Raw genomic sequence first — 27,199 nt, 5'->3', positions numbered from 1 at the left:
TTCTGCACAGATGATCATAGATGAGACCTTGGACAAGATACTTACTTTCTCTGAACCATGGTTTCTTAACTTATAAAATAGAGATAATAATAATGCCTCCCTCACAGGTCTCTTGTGCAATTAAGAGATAATTTATCTTTCAGTGCTAGATATTACTAGCAAGCAGAGTATATTAATGATAATGATAATGACAATGATGCTACCTAATGTTCTTTCAGTACCTTACCATGTGCTATATATACTCTTCTAGGTGCTCTACATATATTATGTAATTCTAATGTTCACAATATCCCTATAAGGTAGGCATAAATAAGCTGAAGTATTGGTACTTGCCAAAGGCCACATAATTATTAAGTGTTAGAAGAGTAGAAGCAGAAAGGCTAGTAGGAAGCTATTGTAGTAAGTAGCTCAGAGAAAATAGTGACTTGGCAGTGTAGAGTAGTCAAACAGTATGGTATGTTTTTAGTTTTGCCAACCTATTAAAAGGCTATTGCTTATGACCAGTGGGAGAAGCCATCACCAGCGAAGAAAATTTTAAAGTCCTCTAGAACTTTATGTATGTGTACTAAAAAAAGTTTTAATCTAAGTAGAGGTATTAAAATTAAGATCTTAATGAAGGTCTTTTCTTATTTATCAAATGGTAGACTGAATTAGTTGGGATGGTTTATAGGAAGCTCTGGACCCTCTTTAACTGTATACTTTATATTCCTACAAGAAAAGTCTCCCTAATGTGCTTCAGTTATGTTGTTTCCCTTCTTAGAAACTTCCAGTGGTCCACCCTTGCTTATTAAATTAAATTCAAACTTGTTCTCTAGCATTCATGTCCCTCCAAACCCCAATAAGATTCAGCCTCTATTCTGAACTATGATTACTCCTGTGTTCACACTGGGTACAACAATAAAATGGAATTATTTGGCTTGAAAAAAATAAAATGAATATCTTATTAAAGTGAAGAATTTTAAATGGAAAAAATAAAATGAAGATTGTATTAAAAATAAAATGAAGGAATGTTTGAGAAATACAAAATAGAAATGATGAAGTCACCAAGGATAACCTAATTATTTACTAATTAGTACCTTAGAATTATTTGTTCCATTATTTAATGACTATAGTTATCTCTTTTACTAAACAAACTTTTAAACCTGTAAAAGAGTGGGAAAGTATGTTATTTTCTTACACTAACTACACTTGTTGGAGCCTGGAAGTGTGAAACATGAGGTTATCACTACCCATATATTTTCTCTGGCTTTGTAGTCTGTCCCAATAATCTTGATCTCTAATAAAAGAAAGTGAAGCTTTGAACTGTGCCTTTCTTCCTCTATATTATTTATGAATATTGGGTAACTACCAAATTGTTTGAAATCACAGTGAATATAAATTGGCCTGGAATTTCAGAAGTCCCCTTTATAGTTCTTTTGAATACAAATCACATTTGTAGCCTGTCAGTGCTTTATTTAATAGGGGCTGCATGTTCTGTTTAAAACCCCTTATTTTCCTTCTATAATCTTTAATGTATGTCACCTAGTCCTGGTAATTTATCAACGTTCATTTTGTAACTTTGGCTTGCATACAATTTTTACCTCCTGTTAAATTGATTAAACAAGGAGACCATTAGACTGAAGTAGCTCTAATGCCATGATGACCTACATAAGCAAACCAACGTCTAAGTCCATTTTAAAGGCCTTAAGGCTATGAAATCAAAATGCTAAGGTCAACCAATCATCAACGGCCAACTAGGCTGTAAGCTACATCCAATCCAATAATTTCCTTTCTTTGCTTTCTTACTTCCTCTTTGAGTCTTTCCTCTTGTTCCTGCCATCAGAATGGTTATAGCCACTCCTCGTTTAGCAGTGCCCAATTCTAATAAATAAATGCTCAACAAACTCTAAACAAATTGTAATATTTCCCAGTTTATCTTCTAAAAATATGTTTATTGAATTTACAGAGAGAGGAAGGGAGAGAGAAAGATTGATGTGTGAGAGAAACATCATTAGTTGCTTCCCATACATGGTGCAGCATGGGGGAGGGGTGGGGAATGGAACTGACAAGGTATGTATGGGTCCTGATAGCCTGTGGGACCCCCAACCTTTTCGTGTGCAGGGTGAAGCTCCAACCAACTGAGCCACACTGTCCAATGAAGGAAACCTCTATTTATCTTTTAACACCCCTTATGGCCTTGGGTTCTTATGAAATGTATTATTTTACCTGATTTTCATGTATACCTAGTATATTTTGTAGGTTTTTTGCTTTTTTTTAGATTATCTTTTAATTCTTTCAAAGGTATTTTCCTTTTTAAATTTGGTTGTACATGACCTTTTTCACTTGTCAGGCATCCTGATTTCAAGACCATATTTTTTTCTGGAGTCTAATATATTGTTTTAACTAATTGCAAAGATTCTTATTGGCTAATTATTGAAATAGGTTCTTCATATTTCATTTAATAAATTTAGTTTCTCTTCTCATCCCTCTTGATTCTGGAAGTTCTGAATTGATACTTGATTTGATTTTTGATATAAGAAAGATGAGGTATAAGGCATAACATTTCTGTCTAATACCAGTAGGTTTAAATAATTTGATTTTACTTGCTAATTCGTTTTAGAGTCTGATTTTTAGGGTTTTGTTCCTTCTGTGGATCATGCATATGGCAAATGTAATTTCTTGCAACATAATCATTTTAATTAACCTTTATGGCCATGAAGCAATTTAGACAAGTTGTAATTCTTTCCTGTCCCTTTTTTCTGAAGTAGAATCTATGGCAGATAAACTTTTGTGGAGATTTTGCTAAGAAAATTAGATTGTTGATAGATTGTTCAAATTTAAATGAGTTTGAAACAGATGCCTAGGGCATTCAAATTAATGATAACTGAATATGCCCAAGCATTCTGATAGTTTTAATGGGTAACTTTACTCGCTATTACTGAAAAAGATTTCAATAACTGTGATTAGGGATGGTGGGGTGGCAGTGGCCTAAATAACTGCATTCAGGTTCTAAGAAAGAACTGCTAAATCCAAGATTCTTTAGCTTCATATGCTCAGTGTTAAACCTTCAGAATTCCACCGAAAACCAAAACCTGTATTTCAAGAATAAACTTTAAGTTTGTTTCATGATCAAAGAGTTTTCCATCAGTTATACTGACATGATGAGAAAAAATTCAAAATATTTTGGCGATCTTGGCACAACTTCAAAGAATGGTAGAACAGAATGCAGATTTTTCCAAGGTTTAGAAGGCAGCAGTTTGGCTGATACCCCCCTCCCCCCCCACACACGCACGGAAAACGAGGTGCTTCCTTGAAAATATTTGTAAAGTCTTTTCTTATTTTGGAACTGTAAATTATGGCAAAATTCATATGTGCTTGAAACTCAAAGCACTTCTTCTGCACCAATATTCCTCCAAAAATGATCCCTAACGTTTATCTCTGTATTAACACTGGTAAATGATTTCTGAAGCATTTCAATAAGCGTTTCAATAAGACTGATAGTTCTGAATGCTGTTTCAATATATTCTGAAACGAATCTCTTTCATCCCACCTAATATATTTTGCCTTTGTCTAACAGAACGAAAAAGGTGAAGTGATATACATATTTGGGGACATATCGCCAAAAGACCAATCTACTGACACTTCATAAGATTTTGGTACCCAAAACAACGGAACCAGGATTTAGCATCCTTTCTCTGATCACACATTTCTTAAAGCAAACGTTCTGCAAGTTTCAAAACCATCTGTTCTCCACCCAACACCTCCTCCAAGCCTGCCGCCTGCTTCCTTTCCACTCTACCTCGCGCACCCCCCACACTCAGCCCCCAGGCTGCGCATGCGTTCTAAGAATCCCTACACTCAAGGCAGAAGCTGGGAGTGTATAGTCGGGGGCTATTCTCTCTCCCAGAAACATGGCGGCGAGTCAGGGAGTTGGTGGTAACAGTGGGGGCAGCGGTTGTGGTGGAGGTGGAAGTAGCGGTGGCGGTGGCTCGGCGGGAGGAGGTAGTGGAGCTGGAGCGGGAGGCGGCAGTGGGACCCTAGTGCTGCCCATCCCGGTACCGACTCTTTTCGGTCAGCCTGTCTCCAACGGGCCGCAGTGGAACCCCGGGAGCTTGCAGCCTCAACACACCGTGAGGAGCCTGGACCGGGCCCTCGAGGAGGCAGGCAACTCCGGCATCCTTAGCCTCAGTGGTAGGAAACTCCGAGAGTTCCCGGGCAGTTGCTACGACCTCACGGACACCACTCAAGCAGGTGACAGGACTAGGTTATGGGGTGGTGAGGGAAAGCTAAGAACGACGAGGAGGTGGGGAGAGTGGGTGGCTGCGTGGCTGCGTTGTTGGACTGCTGGTCTGGGCGGGTGCAACCGGGTGGCGGACTGACAAAGTCGGAGCCGCTTGTTGTGAATGTGGGGGTCAGAGAAGGGAATAGGGGAGGGGGCAAAGGAATGCTCATTGGAAGATGAATGGAAATCGGGTGGGATGTGAGGGCTGAAAGAACATTATTGTTAAAGCGAACTTCCCCTGTAAGGGGTGGGGAGGGAGGTATTGACATCTTCCTTAATGCACTTCTTCCAACTCTCCTGGATGTTCTCATCTTTTCCGGAGGCAGGGGTTGGGGGTGGAAACAATACGTAAAATCGTAATCTATACATATTCCTTAAAGGCATACATGCTTGCAAGAATGCTATATCCCCTTTCATAGTTCAGCAGCAGTATTGTGTTCTTATTTTCTGTTTCAGTCATCTTAGAATAGTCTTGGCTTCTTATTCTGTACGCCTTAAAGACTGAGATTTTTCATTTTCCTGGTGTTGAGAAGGTAGTGGTGCTTAAATTAGTATTTGCTGCAAATTAAATCATCAATCACTTAAATGTCTGGTTACCAGGGGCAAGAATTCTTGTTTTGAATTATGTAAGTCTTAATGTTTATAGAAGAAATTGCCAAAATTTTTTAAGGGTATTTTTGAGGAACATAATCAACTCCTTTATGGAGTTGTGGGTTAATGGGTTATCATTTTGGGTGAGAAATGGGCTATTGTAATGTTCTTCATATACTCTCTGGTACTCTTTGTTGTGGATGGTATTTTTTATTATGAACACATTCTCTTTCCTCTCTTCCTTATAAACCAGTGCCGAATATTTTAGGTGTGTTTTGGTGTAATAAAAGGGATGTTTTGCTTTTCATTATCTTTATATTTGTTATTTATATTTGTCTTTTCATATGCTTTGCTGAAAGAAATCATGGAAAAATATTTTAATAAATGTACAAATTTTGAAAAAATATAGTAAGTAAATTCACCCATAATGAGAAGTAGTAAATGGCTTCTTATTTTCATAATAATATGATTTTGGTGTACTCAGATTCTAGCTGTTGAATCAAGATATGTGTTTGGAAAGGGTGGGGAGAGGGAGACAGCTAAAATTGAAGCCTCCCACCCAATTATTCTTTTGGGAATTATCTTAAGAACTATGAATGTGTAATTGATCACTGATTTTTGTGTTTTGGAAAGCATGTTTTGAATATTCCTTCACTCTGAACAGATTTTCTAATGTTCACATATTCATGAATATACTTGGTATGTTCTTCAAAGGCTTCAATAGAAATGGTTTGAGACTGTGTCATTATAGGGATATATTGATTTGTTTATTGTTCTTTATAACCTATAAAGGGTCTGTCTATCTGTAGGACAGAGTTTAAGCATCTTAGCTTGGCATCCAGGGCTTTTACTGTCTGGCTGTGATTTACCATTGTAACTTTACCTCCCCCAAAGCTCCTATACAGAACTTTCTGTTCTAACTGGGTTAACTCCCTGTCCCTCAAATATATTTTATAAATTTCTGCCTCATCCTTGTAGAAGGTCATCCACGTGCTTGGGATTTACTTCTTTTCTCCACCTCTTTAATTTTTTCAAGACCCAGCTTTTCCAAGAAACTGTCTCCAACTACCTTAGTCCATAGCACTCTCCTGTTTCTTTGAACTCCCATGGTACTGATTGTCTTACCATTTACATGCTAGTGCTGGCTTTATTTTCTTTTTATGTTTGTGTCTTGCTGTCTCTGAGGAGGTAGATAGATAGAGCGCTCCTTTCCTAAAAGCCAGGGAATAATTTATATATTTCATTAGTCTTGTTATATATTGTTTATGTTGTACTTTATAATACTTTTCATAAATATAAATATCATGTGCTTATAGTCATTGGCTTTTAAGCCTTCAGTTGGTTTTCTGGGGCAGGCATTAACAGAAACCAGAACCATAGTTGTTCTTGGTAAAACATTCTTTCAACATAAACTTGATCAGGGTCTACAGTAACACAGGAATTTTTGAGATAATTCCACTTCATTTTACTTTTACTTTTTCACTTGAATGTATGTTCTTTGTGGGAACAGTTCAGAATTTAGATGAGAAATCTGTAAGTAACTTATTTGCCATTTTTTTAAACAAAATTCAGCCATGAATATTTAGGAGTAGTATTATTGTGTGTAAGGAGATTGGCATTATGCATAAATGAAAGTAGGTACACTGGAACTGAAGAAAAACAGAGCATGTTAGAGATTTTTTTTAAAGATTTTATTTGTTTATTTTTAGAGAGACAGGGAGGGAGGGAGAAAGAGAGGGAGAGAAACATTGACTGGTTGCCTCTCCTGTGCTTCCTGAGTGGGGACCAACTGGACACCAAACCCGCAACCCAGGCTTGTGCCTTGATGGGGAATTGAACCAGCTACCTTTCACTCCTCAGGACTGAGCCACACAGGTCAGGGCTGCATGTTTGAGATTGTATATACATATGGTATATACACATATACACACAAACATACACATATGTATATACATTGTATATCCTTTGTTTGATGAGTATAGTTGTTTGTTGATATTGCTATAATTAAAGTGACCCTTGGTGGGATGATGTTCCAGATCCAAACTGATCAGACTACCATGTAATAATGGTTTATTGGATTGGGAAGAGATTGGAGGAACAAAAAATAGGTAAGAAGCTATTATGTTAATCTAGGTGTAAGGTGGTGAGAATCTTGGTTAAAACAGAATTGGATGAGAAGGGGAAATGGATACATTTCAAAAGAAGTGATGGGGACTTTATACATTATTTTTCTGTTCCTTATGTACATGGAAGATGAAATAGGCCAGTGGTTCTCCACTTTGGCTACATATTAAAATCACAAAGGGAGTGTTTTTTTTAACTATCCCTGGGCCCCACCCTAGACCAATTAAATCAGATTCTCAGGGGCCTAGAGACTTATTGAAAAAGTCTTCCCAGGTGCTTCTAATGTGCAGTTAGGTTTGTGAAACTCTAACTAATTTTTTAAGGTACTCAGGAAATATTTATTGGTTGAGAACCTATGCACCCCAGTGTTCATAGCAGCACAATTTACAATAGCTAAGTACTGGAAGTAACCTAAGTGCCCATCAATAAATGCATGGATTAGAAAACTATGGTGCATTTACATAATGGAATACTACACAGCAGAGAGAAAGAAGGAGCTCCTACCCTTCCTGACAGCATAGATGGACCTGGAGAGCATTATGCTAAGTGAAATAAGCCAGGCAGTGAAAGACAAATACCATATGATCTCACCTTTAGGTGAAACCTAATAAAAACAAACAAACAAGCAAGCAAAAATATAACCAGAGACATTGAAATTAAGAACAAACTGAAAGTAACCAGAGAAGTGGTAGGAGGGGATAATAAGGGGAAAAGGGGGAGGGGTTTTCAGGAACAACTATAAAGGACATATGGACAAAACCAAGGGGGTGGAATTAGGGGAGGGAGGTGGGGATGGCTAGGGTCAGGGGGAGTGGAAGGAGGAAAATGCAGACAACTGTACTTGAACAACAATAAAAATGTTAAAAATTAAAAAAATGTTTATTGTTTGAGTAAATAAAAACTGATAAAAGTTTACTGACCAACCTAAAGTGACTTGTTAAGGGGGTCAAAGCCCAAACTAGGAACTAAGCAATTAAGTTTTAGTTGAATGTTCTTTTTAATAGACTTGTGTCGTCGGGTAGAGATTTTTATTTTGTCATCCTATTACGTCTATAGTGAATAGAAACTTACCAGGAAGCTATAGTTTCTTCAGTTCCCATACATTACTCTGGTTTACATTTCTTAATGTAAAATATTTTTAAAATATTTTATTTATTTATTTATTTCTAAAATATTTTTAAAATATTTTTTCTTTCTTTCTTTCTTTCTTTCTTTATTTATTTTAGAGAGAGGGAACAGGAAGGAGAAAGAGTGGGAGAGAAACATCAATGTGTAGTTGCCTCTCATGTGTCCCTCACTGGGGACCTGGACTGCAGCCCAGGCATGTGCCCTGACTGGGAATTGAACCGGCAACCCTTTGCTTCACAGATCCACGCTCAATCCACTAAGCTACACCAGCCAGGGCTGGTTTACATCTAATACTGTTTTTTAAAATATATTTTATTGATTATACTATTACAGTTTTTCCATTCCCTTTCATTCCCCTCCACCCTGCACATTCACTCCCATCCACATTCCCCCCTTTAGTTTATGTCCATGTGTCATACTTATAAGTTCTTTAGCTTCTACATTTCCTATACTATTCTTACCCTCCCCCTGTCTATTTTCTACCTACAATCTATGTTACCTATTCTCTGTACCTTTCCCCCTTTCTCCTCCTGCCACTCCCCCACTGATAACCCTCCATGTGATCTCTGTTTCTGTGATTCTGTTTCTGTTCTAGTTTACTTAGTTTGTTGTTTTAGGTGTGATTGTTAATAGTGAGTTTGCTTTTATTTTACTGTACCTGTCTTTTACCTTCATTTTCTTAGATAAGTCCCTTTAACATTTCATATAATAGGGACTTGGTGATGAATTTCTTTAACTTGACCTTATCTGAGAAGTACTTTATCTGCCCTTCCATTCTAAATGAAAGCTTTGCTGGATACAGCAATATTGGATGTGGGTCTTTGGATTTCATGACTTGGAATACTTCTTTCCAGCCCCTTCTTGACTGTAACGTCTCTTGAGAATCAGCTGACAGTCTTATGGGTGCTCCGTTGTAGGTAACTCTCTCCTTTTGTCTTGCTGCTTTTAAGATTCTCTCTTGATATTCAATCTTGGGTAATGTAATTATTAGGTGCCTTGGTGCATTCCTTCTTGGATCCACCTTCTTTGGGACTCTCTGAGCATCCTGGATTTCCTGGAAGTCTACTTCCTTTGCCAGACTGGGGAAGTTCTCCTTTATTATTTCTTCAAATAACTTTTCCACTTGTTGCTCTTCCTCTTTTTCTGGTACCTCTATAATTCTGATGTAGGAACATTTAAAGGTGTCCTGGAGGTTCCTAAGCCTCTCCTCATTTTTTTCAATCCTTGTTTCTTCATTCTTTTCTGATTGGTTGTTATTTTCTTCCTTCTGGTTCACTCCATTGATTTTGGTCCGAGTTTTCTTCCCATCACTATTGGTTCCCTGTACATTTTCCTTTATTTCCCTTACAATAGCCTTCTTTTTTTTCATCTAATTATCTGATAGGTTGGCTACCTCTTTGGCACTTAGTTGTATTTTTTCTGAAGCTTTGATCTGTTCTTTTGTTTGGGCCTTTTTTTTTTGTCTTGATGTGCCTGTTATGTAGTGAGGATCAGAACCTTAGTTGTGCACCGGGGTGTGGCAACCCAGTTGCTGGGTTGTGATGCTATATGTGGAGCAGGGGTCCAAGAGGGTAGAATGGCGCTTGCTCCGCTCTCTGCTGGGTTTTAGTCATTTCCCTGGATTCCCCCAAGCAAATTGGGGCCTTCTGGTGCTGATTCCCATGTGAGTTGGTTTGTGTATGTTCTAGGACCCTGTGTGTCTCTCCAGTGAACTCTCCTGTGAGGCTGGGTGTTTCTCCCAGCACTTCAACCCCCATAGGTGTTTTCAGTTGGTGCTTTGAGGCTTTAGTTCCCAGCACTGGGACCCTGGGTTGTGCAGTCTATCTTGCTCCCCAGTTTCACCTGGTATACCTGTGTGTGAATGTGAGACCACCAGGTCCGTCAGCTGCCTTGTGCGCCACACGCCTCCACAATCCACCACCTCTCTAGGTCCACCTGCTGCTGCCTTACCACTAGTGTCCACCAGCTGCTCTTTTGTCTCGACCCCTCTCCACCCCACCGCCCAACTCTGCCCCTCCTACCAGTCTGGATGAATGTGTCCATTTTAACTCCTTGGTTGTCGGACTTCCATATAGTTCAATTTTCTGTCAGTACTGGTTGTTTTTGTTTCTAAATTGTCCTTCTTTTGGTTGTGTGAGGAGGCACAGTGTGTCTACCTACACCTCCATCTTGGCCAGAAGTCCACGTTTAATACTGTGTGATAAAATTTTATTAAGAAAATAGTGCCCCTAAAATATATTGCAGCAAAATCTTGTTTTCTCTATTAATAGTCTTGTTATGAGGGAAAATGGATGTAGGTAGCAGTTGGCAAAAGCTTTCTTCGATGTCTTACCTCTCTTTGCATTTCTGGTGCCTGCTTGCTTCATCTGCCCTCTCCCTTCTGCTGCTGTTCATGTTTCTTCTTCCCACTTTAGCCTAATTCTCCCCTTCCTGGGGTGGAGCTCAAAGCTGACTAATCATGGCTGCCTTTCCAGGAGATTAACATGTAAAGGGGATAGTTTGCTAATTTACTTCAGTTTCCAGTTGGTGGTTTGTTCTTGTGACCTTTTTGAATAGATCTGCCTGACAGATACTTTTTGATAAAAATCATCACCTGTATAAATACATAAAAACAGGGATCAGAAGTTGAAAATAGCTGACTCTTGTAATGTCTTATCTTTTATGGTGTATAGGTAGTCTTGGCAAGACAAAGGGAAATTGCTTAGAACTTTTAGTCTTTCTGGATACTGTGATAATTTGCTGACCTTAACAAAACTTAAAAATGATTTTAATGGCTGCCTTAACTAATTCTAAAACTTTTCATATTTCATTTTGCCACCAGTGCTACAAATAAGTCTGAGCCTATTTGCAGTTGCTCCCTCTGCTTTTACATACCTCTTTATGTCCATAAACAATACATCTGTGGAACAGATTTCTAAATCTTAACATACATCTGATTGTGCTGTGTCCTGACTCGTCACGTGTTTTCCTGTAAACCAAGAGTCAACTATAGTATTTCCTACATGTGCAGGTTCACCTCTTCAACTGAGGGGCATGGTATATTGTATTAAGTTGTATAATGGAGCCAGAAAAATTCTGCAGCACCCAATTTTTAAAAAAACATTGACTTTTTTTTTAAGAGCAGATTTAGGTTCACAGCAGGATTGACCAGAAAGTACAGTGAGTTTCTACATTGTATAGTGTTCCCCATTATCAACATTCCACACCAGTGATACATTTGTTACAATTTATGAACCTACATTGACATGTCACTATCACCCCAAGTCCCTGATTTGCATTAGGGTTCACTCTTGGTGTTGTATATTTTGTGGATTTGAACGAATATATAGTACCATATATTCATCTTTAAGTGTTGTATGGAAGAGGTTTGCTGACCTCAAAATCCTTTGTGTTCCTCATGTTCATCCTTCTCCACCTGCTTCCCTTCCCTGGCCCCCCAATTCTTGGCAATACTCATCTCACTCATCTTTTCATTGTTGGCAACATTGGATTTTGTTACACAGGTGAAGGCCCTCTCAGTGCATTCAGTAGAATGAGTTTGTGATTCTGATTTTGTGTCCTGATTCAAGTATCTGCCTTGTTTTATGTGATGAATGTCTTCCTGAAAATTAAATATGAAGCTTTTTTTAATAGTTTGCTCTCATTTTAATTGATTCAGATTGAATTTGACTTGCTGGACCTTTAGTGATTTATTTTATTCAATGATGAATTCTTTTTTCAGCATTATTTTATTGTTGTTTAAGTACAGTTTTCTACCCTTACCCCTCCCCACCATCCCAGCCCTCCCTACCTCCCTCTGCTGTTTCCACTCCCCCTTGTTATTGTCCACGTGTCCTTTCTAATTGTTCCTGCAAACCATTCCCCCTTTTACCCTATAATCCTCTCCCCTGTCTGGCTCTGGTCACTGTCAGCCTATTCTCTGTTTCAATGTCTTGGATTATGTTTTGCTTCCTTGTTTGTTATGTTGATTAAGTTCCTGTTAAAGGTGAGATCATATGGTAATTGCCTTTCACTGCCTGGCTTATTTTACTTAGCATAATACTCTACAGGTCAATCCACGCTGCAAGGAAGGGTAGGAGCTCCTTTCTCTCTGCTGTGTAGTACTCCATTGTGTCAATATACCATAGTTTTTTGATCCATTCATTTACTGATTGGCACCTAGGTTGCTTCCAGCTCTTGGCTGTTGTAAATTGTGCTGCTGTGAACATTGGGGTGCATAGGTTCTTTTGGATTGGTGTTTTAGGCTTCTTAAGATATAATCCTAGCAGTGGAATTTCTGGGCTAAAGGCAGTTCCATTTTTAGTTTTCTGAGAAAATTTCATAATGAGTTCCACAGTGGTAGCTCCAGTCTGCAATCCCACCAACAATGCACTAGGGTTCCGTTTTATCCACAACTTCTCCAACACATGTTATTTGTTGCTTTGTTTATGATGGCCTTTTCAAAGGTATGAAGTGGTACCTCACTGTGGTTTTAATTTGCATCTGTCTGATAGCTAGCGATACTGAGCATTTTTTCATGTCTCTGGACACTTTGTATGTCCTCCTTGGAGAAGTGTTTGTTCAAGTCCTTTGCCCACTTTTAAATTGGGCTGCTTGTCTGCTTAGAGTGGAGTTGTGTGAGTTCTTTATATATTTTGGAGATCAAACCCTTGCCTGAGGTATCATTGACAAATATGTTTGCCCATATGGTTGGTTCTCTTTTCATTTCAATGCTATTTTCTTTAGGCATTCAGAAGCTTTTTATTTTGATGAGATCCCATTTGTTTATTCTTTCCTTTATGTTCCCTGCCCTAGGGGAGAGATCAGTGAAAATATTGCTGAGTCGAATATCTGAGATTTTACTGCCAGTGTTTCCCTCTATCACTTTAATGGTATCACAACTTATATTTAAATCTTTTGTCCACCTTGAATTTATTTTTGTATATTTTATAAGTTGGTGATTGAGTTTCATTTTTTGCATGTAGTTCTCTAGCTCTCCAGCTCTTCTACCACCATTTGTTGAAGAGGCTATTTTTATTCTATTTTATGCTGCTGCCCCCTTTGTTGATTATTAATTGACCATAGAGACTTGTGTTTATTTCTGGGCTCACGGTTCTCTTCCATTGGTCTGTCTGTCTGTTCTTATGTAAGAACCAGGCTGTTTTGATTACAGTGGCCTTGTACTACAGTTTGGTATCATATATTGTGATCCCTCCTACTTTGTTCTTCTTTCTCAACATTGCTGTAGCTGTTCAGGATCATTTATAGTTCCATATAAATTTTTGAAGTGTTTGTTCTGTATCTGCAAAATATGCCATTGGTACTTTAATAGGTATTGCATTGAATCTATAAATTTTATTGGGTAGTATGGACATTTTCATGATGTTAATTCTTTCAATCCATGACAATGGTATATGTTTCCATTTATTTGTGTCTTCCTTCATTTCTTTCTTCAGCGTTGTATAGTTTTCTGAGGACAGGTCTTTTACCTCCTTGGTCAGGTTTATTTCTGGGTATTTTATTTTTCTTGTTGCTATATCAAATGGGTTTTTTTCCTGATTTCTACTTTTGATGTTTCATTGTTGGCATACAAAAATGCCTTTGATTTCTGAATATTGACTTCGTATTCTGCTGTTTTGCCAAATTCATTTATTAGGTCAAGCAGTTTCTTGGTGGGGTCTATTGGATTTTGTATGTACGCTATCATGTCATCTGCAAACAATGATAGTTTTGTTTCCTCCTTTCCAGTTTGAATCCCTTTTATTATTATTTTTTCTTTTCTGATAGCTGTGGCTAGGACTTCCAATACTGCATTGAATAGAAGTGGTGAAAATGGACAACCTTGTCTTCTTCCTGATGTTAGTGGGACATCTCTAACTTTTTGCCCATTGAGTATGATGTTTGCTGTAGGTCTCTCATATTTGGCCTTTATTATGTTGAGGGATGCTCCCTCTATTCCTACTTTGCTTAGTGTTTTTGTCACAAATGGGTGCTGTACCTTATCAAATGCTTTTTCAGCATCTATTGATATGACCATGTCATTTTTGTCTTTGCTTTTGTTCATGTGATGTATTATGTTTATTGATTTGAGAGTATTGTACCATCCTTGTATCCCTGGGATGAATCCCACTTGGTCATGGTGTATGCTCTTTTTAATGTATTACTGGATGCAGTTTGCCAATAGTGTCTATGTTCATCAGCTATATTGGCCTGAAGTTATTGTTATTTGTTGTGTCTTTATCTGGTTTTGGAATTAGGATGATGCTGGCTTCATAGAAAGAGTTTGGGAGTCTTCTGTTTTGCATTTTTTGAATGGTCTGTGAAGGATAAGAGTCAGCTCTTCCTTAAAGGCTTTGTAGAATTCCCCTGTGAAACCATCAGGTCCAGGGCTTTTGTGTGTTGGGAGTTTTTTTTATTACTGCTTCAATTTTATCAGCTGTTATGGGTCTGTTCAGGCTTTCTGCTTCTTCATTGGGTTTTGAAAGATAATGTTTTTCTAGAAATTTGTTCATTTCACCTAGGTTTTCAAATTTCTTGGCATATAGTTCTTCGTAGTAATTTCTTATAATCCTTTGTATTTCTGTGGTATCAGTTGTAATCTCTCCTATTTCACTTTTGATTGTGTTTATTTGGGTCCTCTCACTTTTCTTCTTGATGAGCCTGCTTAAAGGCTTGTCAATTTTATTTATGTCTTCAAAGAACCAGCTCCTGAATTCATTGTTCCTTAGAATTGTGCTTATAGTCTCTGTGTTGTTTAATTCTGCTCTGATCTTGGTTATTTCCTTCCTTCTACAAACTCTGGGCTGTCTTTGTTGTCGTCTTCGAGTTCTTGTAGTTGTAGGATTAGGTTGGTTATTTGAAATGTTTCAATCTTCTTTTAGGTAGGCCTGTATCACTATGAACTTCCCTCTCAGGACTGCCTTCTCTGTGTCCCATAAGTTTTGGATTGTTGTGAGTTCATTTTTATTTGTTTCCAGAAACGTTTAGATTTCTTCCCTAATTTCATTCTTGATCCATTCAGTGTTTAATAGCATGTTATTCAATCTCTATGAGTTTGGTTTGGGTTTTGTTCCTTCAGATTGTTTTCTAGTTTCAGTCCCTTGTGGTTGTAGAAAATACTTGATTTTATTTCAGTTTTCTTGAATTTGTTGAGACTCGTTTTGTGCCCTATCATGTGGTCTGTCTTTGAAAATGTTCCATGTGCATTTGAAAAGAATGTTTATTTTTTTCTTTGGGATGAAGAGTTCTATATATATCAGTTAAGTCCATTTCATCTAGGGCATTGTTCAATGCTGCAATATCGTTGTTGATATTTTGTTAGGAAGATCTGTCAATTTTAGACAGTGGGGTGTTCAAATCTCCTACTATAATTGTGTTGCCTTCAATATCTTTCTTGAAGTCCTCCAAGGTTTTCTTTATGTATTCATGTGTTCCTTTGTTGGGTGCATATATATTTGCAATGTTTATGTCTTCTTGATGGGTTCTTCCCTTGAGTAATATGAAGTGACCTTCTGGGTCTCTTTTTATGGCCCTTTGTTTTGAAGTCTATTTTGTCTGATATGAGTATTCCTACCCTGACCTTTTTTTCTCTGTCCATTTGCTTGGAAAATTTGTTTCCATTCCTTCAGTTTCAGTCTATGTAGATCTTTTGTTCTTAGGTGGGTCTCTCGTAGGCAGCACATGTTTGGGCCATGCTTTCTTATCCATTCAGCTATTCTATACCTTTTCATTGGAGCATTTAATACATTTACATTTTAGGTTATTATGGATAGGTACTTATTCATTACCATTTTTTCATACCCATGTTCCTCTGTCTTTCTCTCTTTTCCTTCCTTTCCTTAAAGCAGTACCTTTAGCATCTCTTGCAGAATTGGTTTGGTGGAGGTATATTCTTTTAGACTTGTTTTGTGTGGGAAGCTCCTTATTTGGCCTTCTATCTTGGTTGACAGCCTTGCTGGGTAAAGTAGCCTTGGTTCAGGCCTCTAGTTCTCATTACTTGGAATATTCATTGCTTTTCTTTTCCGGCTGGAAGTGTTTCCATTGAGAAGTGAGCTGCTAGCCTTATTGGGGCTCCCTTGTATGTTACTTCCTGTTTCTCCCTTTCTGTCTTCAAGATTTTCTCTTTGTCTTGAAATTTTACCATTTTATTACAATGTGTCTCGAAGTGGGCCTCTTTGGGTTCCTCTTATTGGGACTCTCAGTTTTTCCTGGATTTGTGTGAGATTTTCCCTCATCCAATTAGGGAAGTTTTCCATCGTTTGAAACCTGTTTCAAACAGGTTTTCTATCCCTTGCTCTTCTTCTCCTTGTGGTATCTCTATTATATGGATATTATTCTGTTTCATGTTGCCTTGCAGCTCCCTTACCATCTCTTTATTCTTTCTGAGTCACTTTTCCTTTTCTTGCTTCTTCTGTTTTTTTTTCACTTTGTTCTCCAGTTTGCTGATTTGATCCTCTTCTTCATTCAGCCTGCTTGTAATTCCTTCCAATGTGTTTTTTAATTTCTGAGGTTTTATTCAGTTCTTTCTGGTTTTTGTTTATGTTTTCTATTTCATTTTTTATGCTGATATAGTTCTCACTCTGTTCTTTGTAGTTGTCTGTGAGTTCCTTGAGCATCTTTATAACCATTCATTTGAATTCTGTATCTGATAGTTTGGTTACCTCCATTTCATTTAGCTCTTTTGGTGGGGAGTCTTCCATTCCTTTTGATTGCCGGTTCTTTTTTGGTCTCCCCATTTTAGATGACTCGTGTTGTTTGTTTCTGTGCTTCCTGATGCTTCGCTTTGCTAGCTGTCTTTGTAGGGTGAACTTCTATGGTAAGAGTTGTACAGGGTTCAGTGGTGTGGTCTCTTTGATGTCTTTGTCTAGACGCTCTAGGTTTGCTCCTTCTTCTGTTTGTGTGGGCTGTCTCATTGTACTTGGGTTTTTACCTTTTGGTAATTACTTTGTTGGTGGTTTTTCTCCTGTAACAGGTATTCTCATGTTTGCAGCTCCCACCTATTCTTATATGTGATCACTGGCAGAGGGTAGGCAAAATGGACTAAGATAGCAGGAGAGTATTTTATGGGATTTAAAATACCAGTAAGTAGAGAAGAGATAGGAGATTCTTTGAATAAGTATAGCACTAACTGTGATATTTCATTCAACTAGCCACTTTTTATAACAGGTGAAAGAGAAGTAAGACTCTTGTTAGAGGGGAGGAGGATTGTGAGCTGAATCCAGAAAACAGCACTTACGCAAGGTTAGATGATGAGATACTTTGAGAGTAAAGGAAAGAAAGTAGGTGTAGTGTGAGGAAGAATGGAGTTAACTACAATAATAATAATAATGCCCAGGATTGAAGTGAAGTGTGGTAAAATCAGGGATGCTTGCTGTGTAGTATGTACAATTGTATGGAACAGCAGTTATTTACAATAATACTGGAACAACAGTAATATGACAAGAAATATATGATTTGGATAACCAGAATAGAAAGTACCTGATCAACAGCTGTGTGTAATTGGAACATGGAGGAAGTGAAAGAAGGAAAATTAAAACACAATAAAGGGAGAATAAGGAAAACTAATAAAATAATTCAATTAAAAAGAGAAATAAAACAAGGAAAACTAAACATAAGGAAGATAAATAAAAGAATACTAATAAGAAAATGGTAAAAATAATGAAAAGATAATAGTAATAATACATATAAACAATAAAATGCCAGTTCTGTGGGATAGCAAAGTGACATGTGTCTCAGTGTCTCAGTTTTGGAGGGGTAACCTTGTGCTCCCCTTTTCAATCTGTCTCTGGATCCTTTGTAACTCCATGTCTTATTGTCTCACTTGGGGGAAGAGAAAAAGGAGAGAAAAAAGAGAGTGGATCCAAAAAGAAAATAAATAAGCCTTCTGCTGACTTTACATTTGTTCAGTGATTTCTGCTGTTCTTCCTAGATGCCACAGGGAGAGGGGCTGGGCTTTACTTTTCTCTCTTCCTGTGGTTTTGAGAGGATGGGGACAAGGTCTGGGTCACAATTTCCTGACCTCTGCCTGCCCAGGTCCTCTGAGCTGCCAGGTTCAAATCAGCCACTCAGTCTCTGGACGCACAGTGGGAGTCAATCTTGGACAAAGCCCGAGGAAAGCTGGGTGCGCATGGTTCTGCTCAGCTACTCAGTCACTGGACACACAGTACGAGACAAGTGGGGCATGAGGTTCTGCTCAGCTGTAGTCTCTAGGAGTGCAGTGCAAGACAAACTGGGTACACAGTTCTGCTCAGCCTCTCAGTCTCAGGGCATGCAGTGTGAGACAAGCAGGGCTCTCAGTTCCACTCAGCTACTCAGTCACTGGCCGGGCACAGCTGAAATCTCTCTTGGGGCACCCCAGCTGCTCCTGAGAGTTCCTTACAAAGCAGCTGCCTACCATTCTGAACAAGTACCCCGATTTTCACATAGCCCAGCTTTCCAGCCAGTCCAAAGACTATCCAAGTCAGGATCCAACATGGCCCAACTCCTCTCTTCTCTAGGTGTTGCCTAGCACCTCAGTGTCTCTGGTGCTGGTGTCCACAGTCCCAGTGGATGTATACTGCCTCTGTGTGTCTCTCACTTCATCTCTATTCTCCCCCACTGACTTCCAGCACCCTGGTCCCTTCTGGGGCCAGCTGCCTTCCCTGCTGTAGTAGGGGAGTGAGCTGTTGATCTAACTCTCCTCCCTGTATCCAGTAGCAGGCGCCTGGCTGGGGGCCACAGCAGCTCTGGTTCCCACACAGATCCCAGGGACCTTACTGTCTTAGCACAATCTCTTCACCATCCGTTTTTCAATGTCCTCTGCAATTTTTTGCCTCTAAACTTCATATAAGCTGGGATTTTGTTGACTGTTCACTCTGTTCCTCAGAAGATTGGCCAGGCATTCCAGGTGGGCACAGGGAGAACTGGGCTCCACTCTCACCTACCTCACTGCCATCTTCTCTCCCCAGTGACAAATTCTTCTATAGCACAAATAGTTTGCCTTTTAATTTCTCTCGTATGTTAACATTTTTAAGTAAAATGTTATCTTAAATTGGAAGATATGTTCTTCGTGAAAATAATACCACTTACACAGCTCTTTATAAATTTTGAAGCACTTTCATCTTAATAAAACCTGGTGAACTTGGTAGAATCTATAATAATTACTTTTTTATGAGAGAGGTTAAATGATTTGCCCAAAGTTAAATGGCTAGAGTTTATGGCAGAGTGTGGGTCAGAGGCTATATTTTCCAACTGTAGCCCTCACTCTTCCAGTGTTATTTCCATTGTAACACATACTCTCCTTAAAGCTATTGTTAAGATAGCCACTAGTAAATTAGCATTTATTATTAAAATAAATGCTACTAAGTAGGGTATTTATGCTGAAAAAATGCTTGTTTAACTTCTTAGGTTATATAGTGTTTTTGCTATTATTTTTATTATTACAGATGTTCCCCATTCCCTGCCCCTTTGCTCACATTTGCACAGCCTCTACCCTCTCCCTCTTACCATCCCCACACTATTGTCCTGTTCATGGGCTATGCATATATGTTCTTTGTTTGTGTGCAGTATGCTTTGTTTTGTGTGTTACATTTGTATACCTTGTTGTATAGATTCATTAAGCAAGCATTTATTGAACTCCAACTTTGGGAACATGATTATGGCCAATAGAGAAGACATGGTTGTTGTCTTTGGGTTCATAAAACAGTTGCATGTGTCCAGTTATATGTGTAACATTGAGAAAAGAATTATATAACAATATTTAAAGTTGTACACTTTTATAAAGTATACAATAAGTGATATGGAACTGTGGCATAAGGCTTAATTTTATTATGGATTAAGTTACTTGGAAAAAGTTCTCTGTAAAGTTAGGTATTTCCTGATTCTTGAGGTAAACAATCAGTGTAGGATCAAGTTTTGATTTGGAAGGAGGGGCAGTTGTAGAATTTTAGAAGAGAAATCTCATGGATACAGAGTTGAGAATGACATTGCTTGTTAAGGGAAAATGTTAACTAAGGTTTGCTCTGTGTTTTCTCAAACACACATAGAGGCTAAGAGGAGGGAACTGGTGGGACAGTTCAGTGTTAGAATTCAAGAGAAGGAGGAGGGCCTTCATTTGAGGATGGCTAAGCAAGGTCAGGATGAGGAGGTGTTAGCAGTGGAGGAGAGGAGTAACCTGACTTTTGCTAAAATGAAGGTGAATATAGATGTCAGGGGACACTAGTGTCTTAAGTTTAAATCCTAGAACAGTGAGGCAGTGTCATCAAGGAAAACAAGCTTGATGAACATAGGAAAGGTATTCAGTGATATAAAATGCTTTAGGAATCAGCATGGAGAATAATTCACAGTTTAGAATTAAGACTGTGTGGAACGTAACAAGTCTGACAAATCTGTAGGTTGTTCATTTATCTACAAGATAGATAGGAACATAGGAACTCTCATGTAGTAGTTTTCAGAATTAAGCCATCAAGTTAGCTTGATGGAATTTCAAATTTGTTGCAGGAGCCTCTGGACTTTCAGATAAGTGCCAAGCCAATCTTTGTGTGTTTGCATTGAACTGTGATGAGCCTATGTATGTCAAGTTGGTGGAGGCCCTTTGTGCTGAACACCAAATCAACCTAATTAAGGTTGATGGCAATAATAAACAAGGGGAATGGGTAGGCCTCTGCAAGATCAACAGAGAGGAAAAACCCCATGACATGGTTGGTCGCAGTTGTGTGGTGGTCAAGGACTATGGCAAAGAGTGTCATGCAAAGGATGACATCAAGGAGTACTTCAAATGCAAGAAATGAACAAATAAACTTCGCTTTTATTTCTCAGGAAAAAAAGACTGTATGGTATGCAGCTGAATTAGTTGCCTTTGGAATAGATGAGCTTATCATGTTTTCTGAAAAAACTATATATACTGTATTACACACCAATGAATGTAAGTGGTTGATTGGGATATTTCAGAATTGGAGTTATAAAGACATTCTGTGTAAAGTTTAAAACTATGATTTAGATAATTTGTAATGTAAACTGAATGATTTGCACATTTGCCATCAGAAGCATAAAGACAGATAAAATCCAGAACCTCATAGACAATGTAAGCGATGATGTTAGGGGCACTTTTCACAAATACAAGTAATTGAGAACTTACAGCATATCAATTTCCTGGGAGGTAGTATTTGTTTAAGTTTCAGGGCACGCAGTGAAACTTTTCAGAAAGGCATATAATTCTCCAAGGCCGTCCCAGTAGCCCATTCTAAGTGATATTTAAACTGTGTGATGTTCAGGCTCATTCTGCAGAGGCTGTTTATCATCATGACCTAGAAGAGGAGATCTTTTAGTTTTCTCTTTTTCTCTACACATTGGGTATATTTGGATAGTTCTCAAAACATTGTGATAGACTCAATCAATTCTTGAAAAATTTCAGAAAGTTTTGTCTGCTTCCTTTTTATAAAAGAAAACACACTCCAAGGAACCATTTTAGGTAATTAAAGAAAACCATACAAGACAATTTTGCCTTAAATGAGTTTACTCAGTCTGCTAAAGGTCAATTTTTATCTTTCAATCTTTATATTTCTCCTGTTTTAAATAAATATAAAGTGATAACATTTCACTTACAGAATGCCAGTCAATGGACTGTAATGGGTAATTAAACAAGGGATATTTTCTAATGTATTTTTTATGTTGAATATTTTAAAGAAAAGTTTTTTTCCTAAATAGGGAAGCAAGTTCTTTCCTGTTTGCAAAAATTGTTAATTCTGTATACTCTTTTATAATTTGTGACAAAGATTGTTGTCAATTTAAATTAATTACTTCAGTCTGTTTCAGTAGAATATTATGTATAATGTTAAGGAGTCAAAGTGATAAGAGAGAAATAAAATAACTGTGACATAATTTTTTATTTGAACTCTATGGAGACCAACCAATTCTGGAACATTTGTGAGTTTGAATTTCACTAAAAATGGCTTATTTCAATGATTATGTACTTAAGAGACTCTATAATGTACAACCTAGAAATTTTCCCTCTTAAAAAAATAATTACAATATGAAAATCCTTAATACTTTGAGCTAATTGGTTGGGGATGTCTGTGTCAGCAGGAAATCAATTATTTTTGAAGATACTTATAAAATAAAATAGTAAATTGAACATAGATAATTGTCTCCTTAAACTAGTTTAGTAAGTTTGTAAGAATGGATCTGTGTCGTATCTATTTTATGTATATGGACAAGGTTGTAAAACTGCTTGCCTTTAAGGAATTTATGATTTCATAACAGTATAAAATAAGTTCTTACTTATCTATTATATAGGCTAACTAGGTGGTTCACAATCAGAGGAAGACTTTCCCCCAAGGGATGATATTTAGTGTTATCTAGAGACACTTTTGATTGCTACAGCTTGGGGTTGCTCCTGACATCTAGTGGGTAGAGACCAGGTATGATGCTAAGCCTCCTATAGTGCATAGGACTGCCACATACCACAAAGATTTTTCTGGTCCAGAATATCAATGATTCCAAGACTGAGAAATGCTATGCTGGAGTAAGGTAAATGTCACAAGTGAAAACAAAGTGCAATGCAAGGTCAAAGAGGAAGAGATGACATCTGATTGTATTTGTAGAACAGCAGAGAGGGCTTTATACGAGGAAATGGAGGATGGGCCTTGAAGGAGAATCAAATTTTACAGTTATTCTTAAAGGGAGAAAACTAAATGAATATTGACATCCCAGAGTCTCTTTAAACTCAAAATACCAAACAAAACAAAACAACTCTTGTTATTGAGCCTAGGCTCCCTGGTCATCCAAACCAGAAACTTGGGACTGATTCTGGACTCTTCCCCTTTATTACTCTTTACATATAGTTCTAGGATCTAAGGCCTTCTGGTCATAGCTCTTTGAATAATTTTCAGATCTGTTTCCTTCCTGTCTATTCTCACTGCCATTGTTGTTTAGGTCTCTCTCCTCACCTTTAAGGAGACCCATCAACAGCTATCCTGCATGATCTCTTTGCCTCATGCTTCAAGTCTACTTAGTCCTTCACATTGTAGCCAGAGTACTCTTTCTGATACGCAAGTCTGGTTGTCACTTGTATAGCTACTAAAACACCTGCAGTCAGTAAGCCAGCTTCTTAACAATATACTGCTTATTCCTTGTTTTCAATATTTAAAAATATGAAAACAAGCTAATACATACTCTTATGTTTTATATAACTGGTAATTTTTATTTTATTTTTTTAGTTTTATTTTTCAATTACAGTTTCCATTTAATATTATTTTGTATTAGTTTCAGGTGTATGATATTGTGGTTAGATAATCTTATACTTTACAAACTGATCCCCCTGGTATTTCCAGTACTGATCTGGCAACATATATAGTTTTTTTATTTCAGTATTATTGACTATATTTCCTATGTTCTGCTTTATATCCCCATGACTGTTTTTTAACTACCAATCTATACTTCTCAATCCCTTCACCTTTTTTTTCACCCAGTCCCCCAAGTCCCCTCTCCTCTGGCAACCATTGGTCTATTTTATTTTTATTTGTTCACTTATTTTCTTTAGATTCCACATATAAATGAAATTGTATGGTATTTGTCTTTCTCTGACTGACTTTTTGATGAACCTAGAGAGTATTAATGTAATACTCTCTAGGTTCATACCTGTTGTTGCAAATGGTAAACTGCATTCAATCTTTTTCTCATTAATTGTGATGTTAGCTTTGGTTTTTTCATAGATGCCTTTTAACAAGTTGAATAAATTTCCTTTTATTCTTCATTTTTAATGTTTTTGATTATAAAGAGGTGTTGAATTTTCTCAAATGCTTCTTCTGTGTCTATCGTGATAATGTGTGGATTTTGTTCTTTATTACATTAATATGTTATAATTATATTGATTGTTTTTTAATCTTTACCCAAGAATATATCTGTTGATTTCAGAGAGAGAGGAAGGGGAGAAGAAAAAGAGAGAGAGAGAAACATCAGTTGGTTGTCATGCTTCCACCGGGGATCAAACCCACAACCTAAGTTATATGTCCTGACTGGGGATCGAACACTCATCCTTTTGATTTATGAGACAAGGCTCCAACTGAGCCACCTAGCCAGGGCTTACATCAATTGATTTTTGGATATTGTAACCATCTTGCATTCCTTGCCTACATGCTCTTCAGGTTTAGTTGCATACTGCCCCAAACTCTACATTCCAGCCTATCAAACTACATTCTGTGTTCCATGTCTCCATGCCTCAACCTCCTGCTTCATTTTTAATGTCCTTCTCTCTGTTTTCTAACTTGTGAACACCTATTAATCTTTTGTATCCCACATCAATCCTTTCTTTATTTTTTTCTTTTCCTCTCATCCGTGTATAGTGATTATTCTGTACCTCCATCAGAACAGATGTGATCCTTCGTTGCAATTAATATAGCCCCTCTATTGTGGCATTCACCATCAATTTAATAATTTCTCCAGAAAAAAATAAACACTACCACAGTAAGCGTGTACATGGACTTCAGAAATGTTAACATTAGAAGAAAATCTTCAATATAGAAGAAATATGGTATTTATTTACATTTCTCTTCTTACTGATTTTGAAGTTCTTTGAATGTATTTACTTTGTTGCCACTCCAACAGTTAGTACAGGGTATGATGCATAGTAGGTGTTTAACAAATTTGTTAATTAAGCCTGGGTGCCTTTTCAGGTCCCTGCAGAGTTTGTATCTTTTCCTCTGTGCTTCCCACAACTCATGTATGTATCCTGTTCTCCAGTAAAATGGATTCCTCATTGTCTCCCTGACTTTTGTTTTTACTGCTTTGTTATATTATTTTAAAAATATAAAACTATTAGAAACAAAAAAGAGAAAGGATAACAGATTGTTATTGCTTTATAAGGAGAGATTTGGTTATTAAACTTTAACTGTTGCAAATTAGCTGTGTTTTTTACTACTGTCATATTACATCATTGGATATGTTTTTATTTTAGAATAGTTGGCTGTTTTTAGATACTTAGGTTAAATAATAAAATTGATTTTAAGTAATGTTTATGATATTTGATATGTTTGGCATTAAAATGTGAAATTATAAAATGCTTTTAGGAGAAACATGTTGTTTTGAACATCCTATCTTTAAACATAATATTTATAGATGAAGTTTAGGAAAAATTGGGAGATAAATGCACAGTTTGTGCTTAGGTTTAGCAGTTTTCCAAGTAGTGTTTCTGTGAATTGTTTAAAATTGTGTTTTTGCCTGTTCGGGTATAATTTTATCTTCTAAATTGGTCCGTTGTCTTGCATTTGCCATTGGCAAAGCTAAGGTCATGAATCTGCTGCCTTTGAGTTACAAAGTTTCTCATCTTCAGTAGTATCAGAGCTTAAAGGCCCTCACAAACAACTGCTCTGTATGTTCACTGCTTCCTGTTTTATAGAAAGTCTCATCACCTCGTGACTGATTTTCTCAATATTTATCTATGGAATATTGCTGCCTTAAAAGTCTTCCCATACCCTGGCTGGTGTAGTTCAGTGGATTGAGCATGGGCCTGTGAAGCAAAGGATCGTGGTTCGATTCCCAGTCAGGGCACATGCCTGGGTTGCAGGCCAGTTCCCAGTGGGGGACACATGAGAGGCAACCACACATTGATACTTCTCTCCCTCTCTCCTTCCCTTCCCCTCTCGCTGAAAATAAATAAATAAAATATTTTTTAAAAAGTCTTCCCATTATAATCTATTGTATACTCTTTTTCCAAATTTTTCTTTTAGCATTTTTGTTATGTCACTGTTCCATTGAAGAAAAATATCTTATATCATGATTTTTAGGAACTGCCTAACAGTCTCTTGTATGAATATGCCATGTTTAATTTAAACATTCTGCTATAAAGTAGTGATTCGATGTTCCCATAAAAATGTCAAAGTCCTTTAGGATAACCACAGATGGCCATAGCACTTCCTTCTTCCCCTGCTCTAATTTGGGGTACCGTAACTCAGGGAAAGAAGCTCACGTCTGTGTTTCAGGGTGCTGCCATCATCTGGTGGGTCACCATCCAGGCAGGATCTACAGTTAATCCAAAGTCATGTGGCAGCTTCTCATGGTCCACTGGCAAGAGTTCTTTGTACCAAGTTTTCCTGTCAAAGTCTCTCCTGCTTCCCAGGCCACGCTGCGAAAGGAAGTACCCCAAAGCCTCAAGGGCCTCTTCTACCAAAGCTCCAGGGGTCCTCACTCTGCCAAAAATGCATGGCTCTCCTTTCCTGGCTCAAGGCATGGCCACAACTATTTAACATATCTATTGTTATAGATATGTTAAATGACCATTCCAGAGGTTAGCTGCAAAACTTGCTATTCAAAACAGCTCTCAATGGCCCTGCTCCATTTGTCCCTTCCCCCAACTGACACCTGGAGTGGGGGTGAGGACATCTTAATATTCCCTGGATACCCTGAGCTCTGGACCCCATTCCAGATCCTTTTCTGCACCCCCTCCTTGGCTGCACCCTGTATCAGCATGACATGCATATGTAATGCTTGGAAAATAGTAAATACTTCAGCAATGAAAAAAATAAAATAAACATTCTTCTATTGTGAGATGTTTAAGTTACTATTTAATATAAGCATATAGCCAAGTGCAGTTACACTTAATATATTTCCTCTATTGTAACATTCACTACCAATTTAATAACTTTTCTGGAAAAAAATAAACACTACCATAATAGCTTTACATTCCTTTCCCCAAGAGGAATTTAAACTTGAGGGCAGACAATTCATTCTATAAAAAAATTCCAGCCCTGACTGGTGTAGCTCAGTGGATTGAGTGTGGGCCTGCAAACCAAAGAGTTGCTGGTTCAATTCCCTGTCAGGGCACATGCCTGGGTTGTGGGCCAGGTCCTCAGAGGCACGTGAGAGGCAACCACACATTGATGTTTCTCTCTCTCTCTCCTTCCATTCCCCTCTCTCTAAAAATAAATAAATAAAATCTTTTTAAAAAAAAATTCCATATAGTGTTTGGTTCAATGCTGTGCCTCTTTGCAACAGTTCATACTAAATGCTTGTCAAATTTCTAAATTTAAAATTATGGGAAGGAGCATGGCAATTTTGCATGCTGACTTACTGTTCTATGTGTGTAACAAACTAGAGGAATGGCTCTTGCATGGTACCTTGGTGATCTTGCACATATCCACAAAG

General features: G+C 37.7%; 1 protein-coding gene across 2 annotated transcripts in view; it reads left to right on the top strand.

Moving 5' to 3' along the window:
• Positions 1-3,863: 3,863 nt before the first annotated feature.
• The window catches only part of LRCH2 (leucine rich repeats and calponin homology domain containing 2), a 111,389-nt gene continuing 88,053 nt past the window's right edge, over positions 3,864-27,199 (top strand). For both annotated transcript variants that reach the window (XM_037039740.1, XM_037039739.1), the window contains exon 1: positions 3,864-4,230. In XM_037039740.1, coding sequence (XP_036895635.1) covers positions 3,891-4,230 — 340 coding nt within the window. In that variant the 5' untranslated portion in view covers positions 3,864-3,890. The remainder of the gene's footprint in view (positions 4,231-27,199) is intronic.

This window comes from Sturnira hondurensis, unplaced genomic scaffold (assembly GCF_014824575.4).
Source record: "Sturnira hondurensis isolate 20B ecotype Veracruz unplaced genomic scaffold, ASM1482457v3 Scaffold0025478, whole genome shotgun sequence".
NCBI lineage: Eukaryota > Metazoa > Chordata > Mammalia > Chiroptera > Phyllostomidae > Sturnira > Sturnira hondurensis.
The sequence above is the reverse complement of the archived record's forward strand: the minus strand, read 5'-3'. Positions and strand labels throughout refer to the sequence as shown.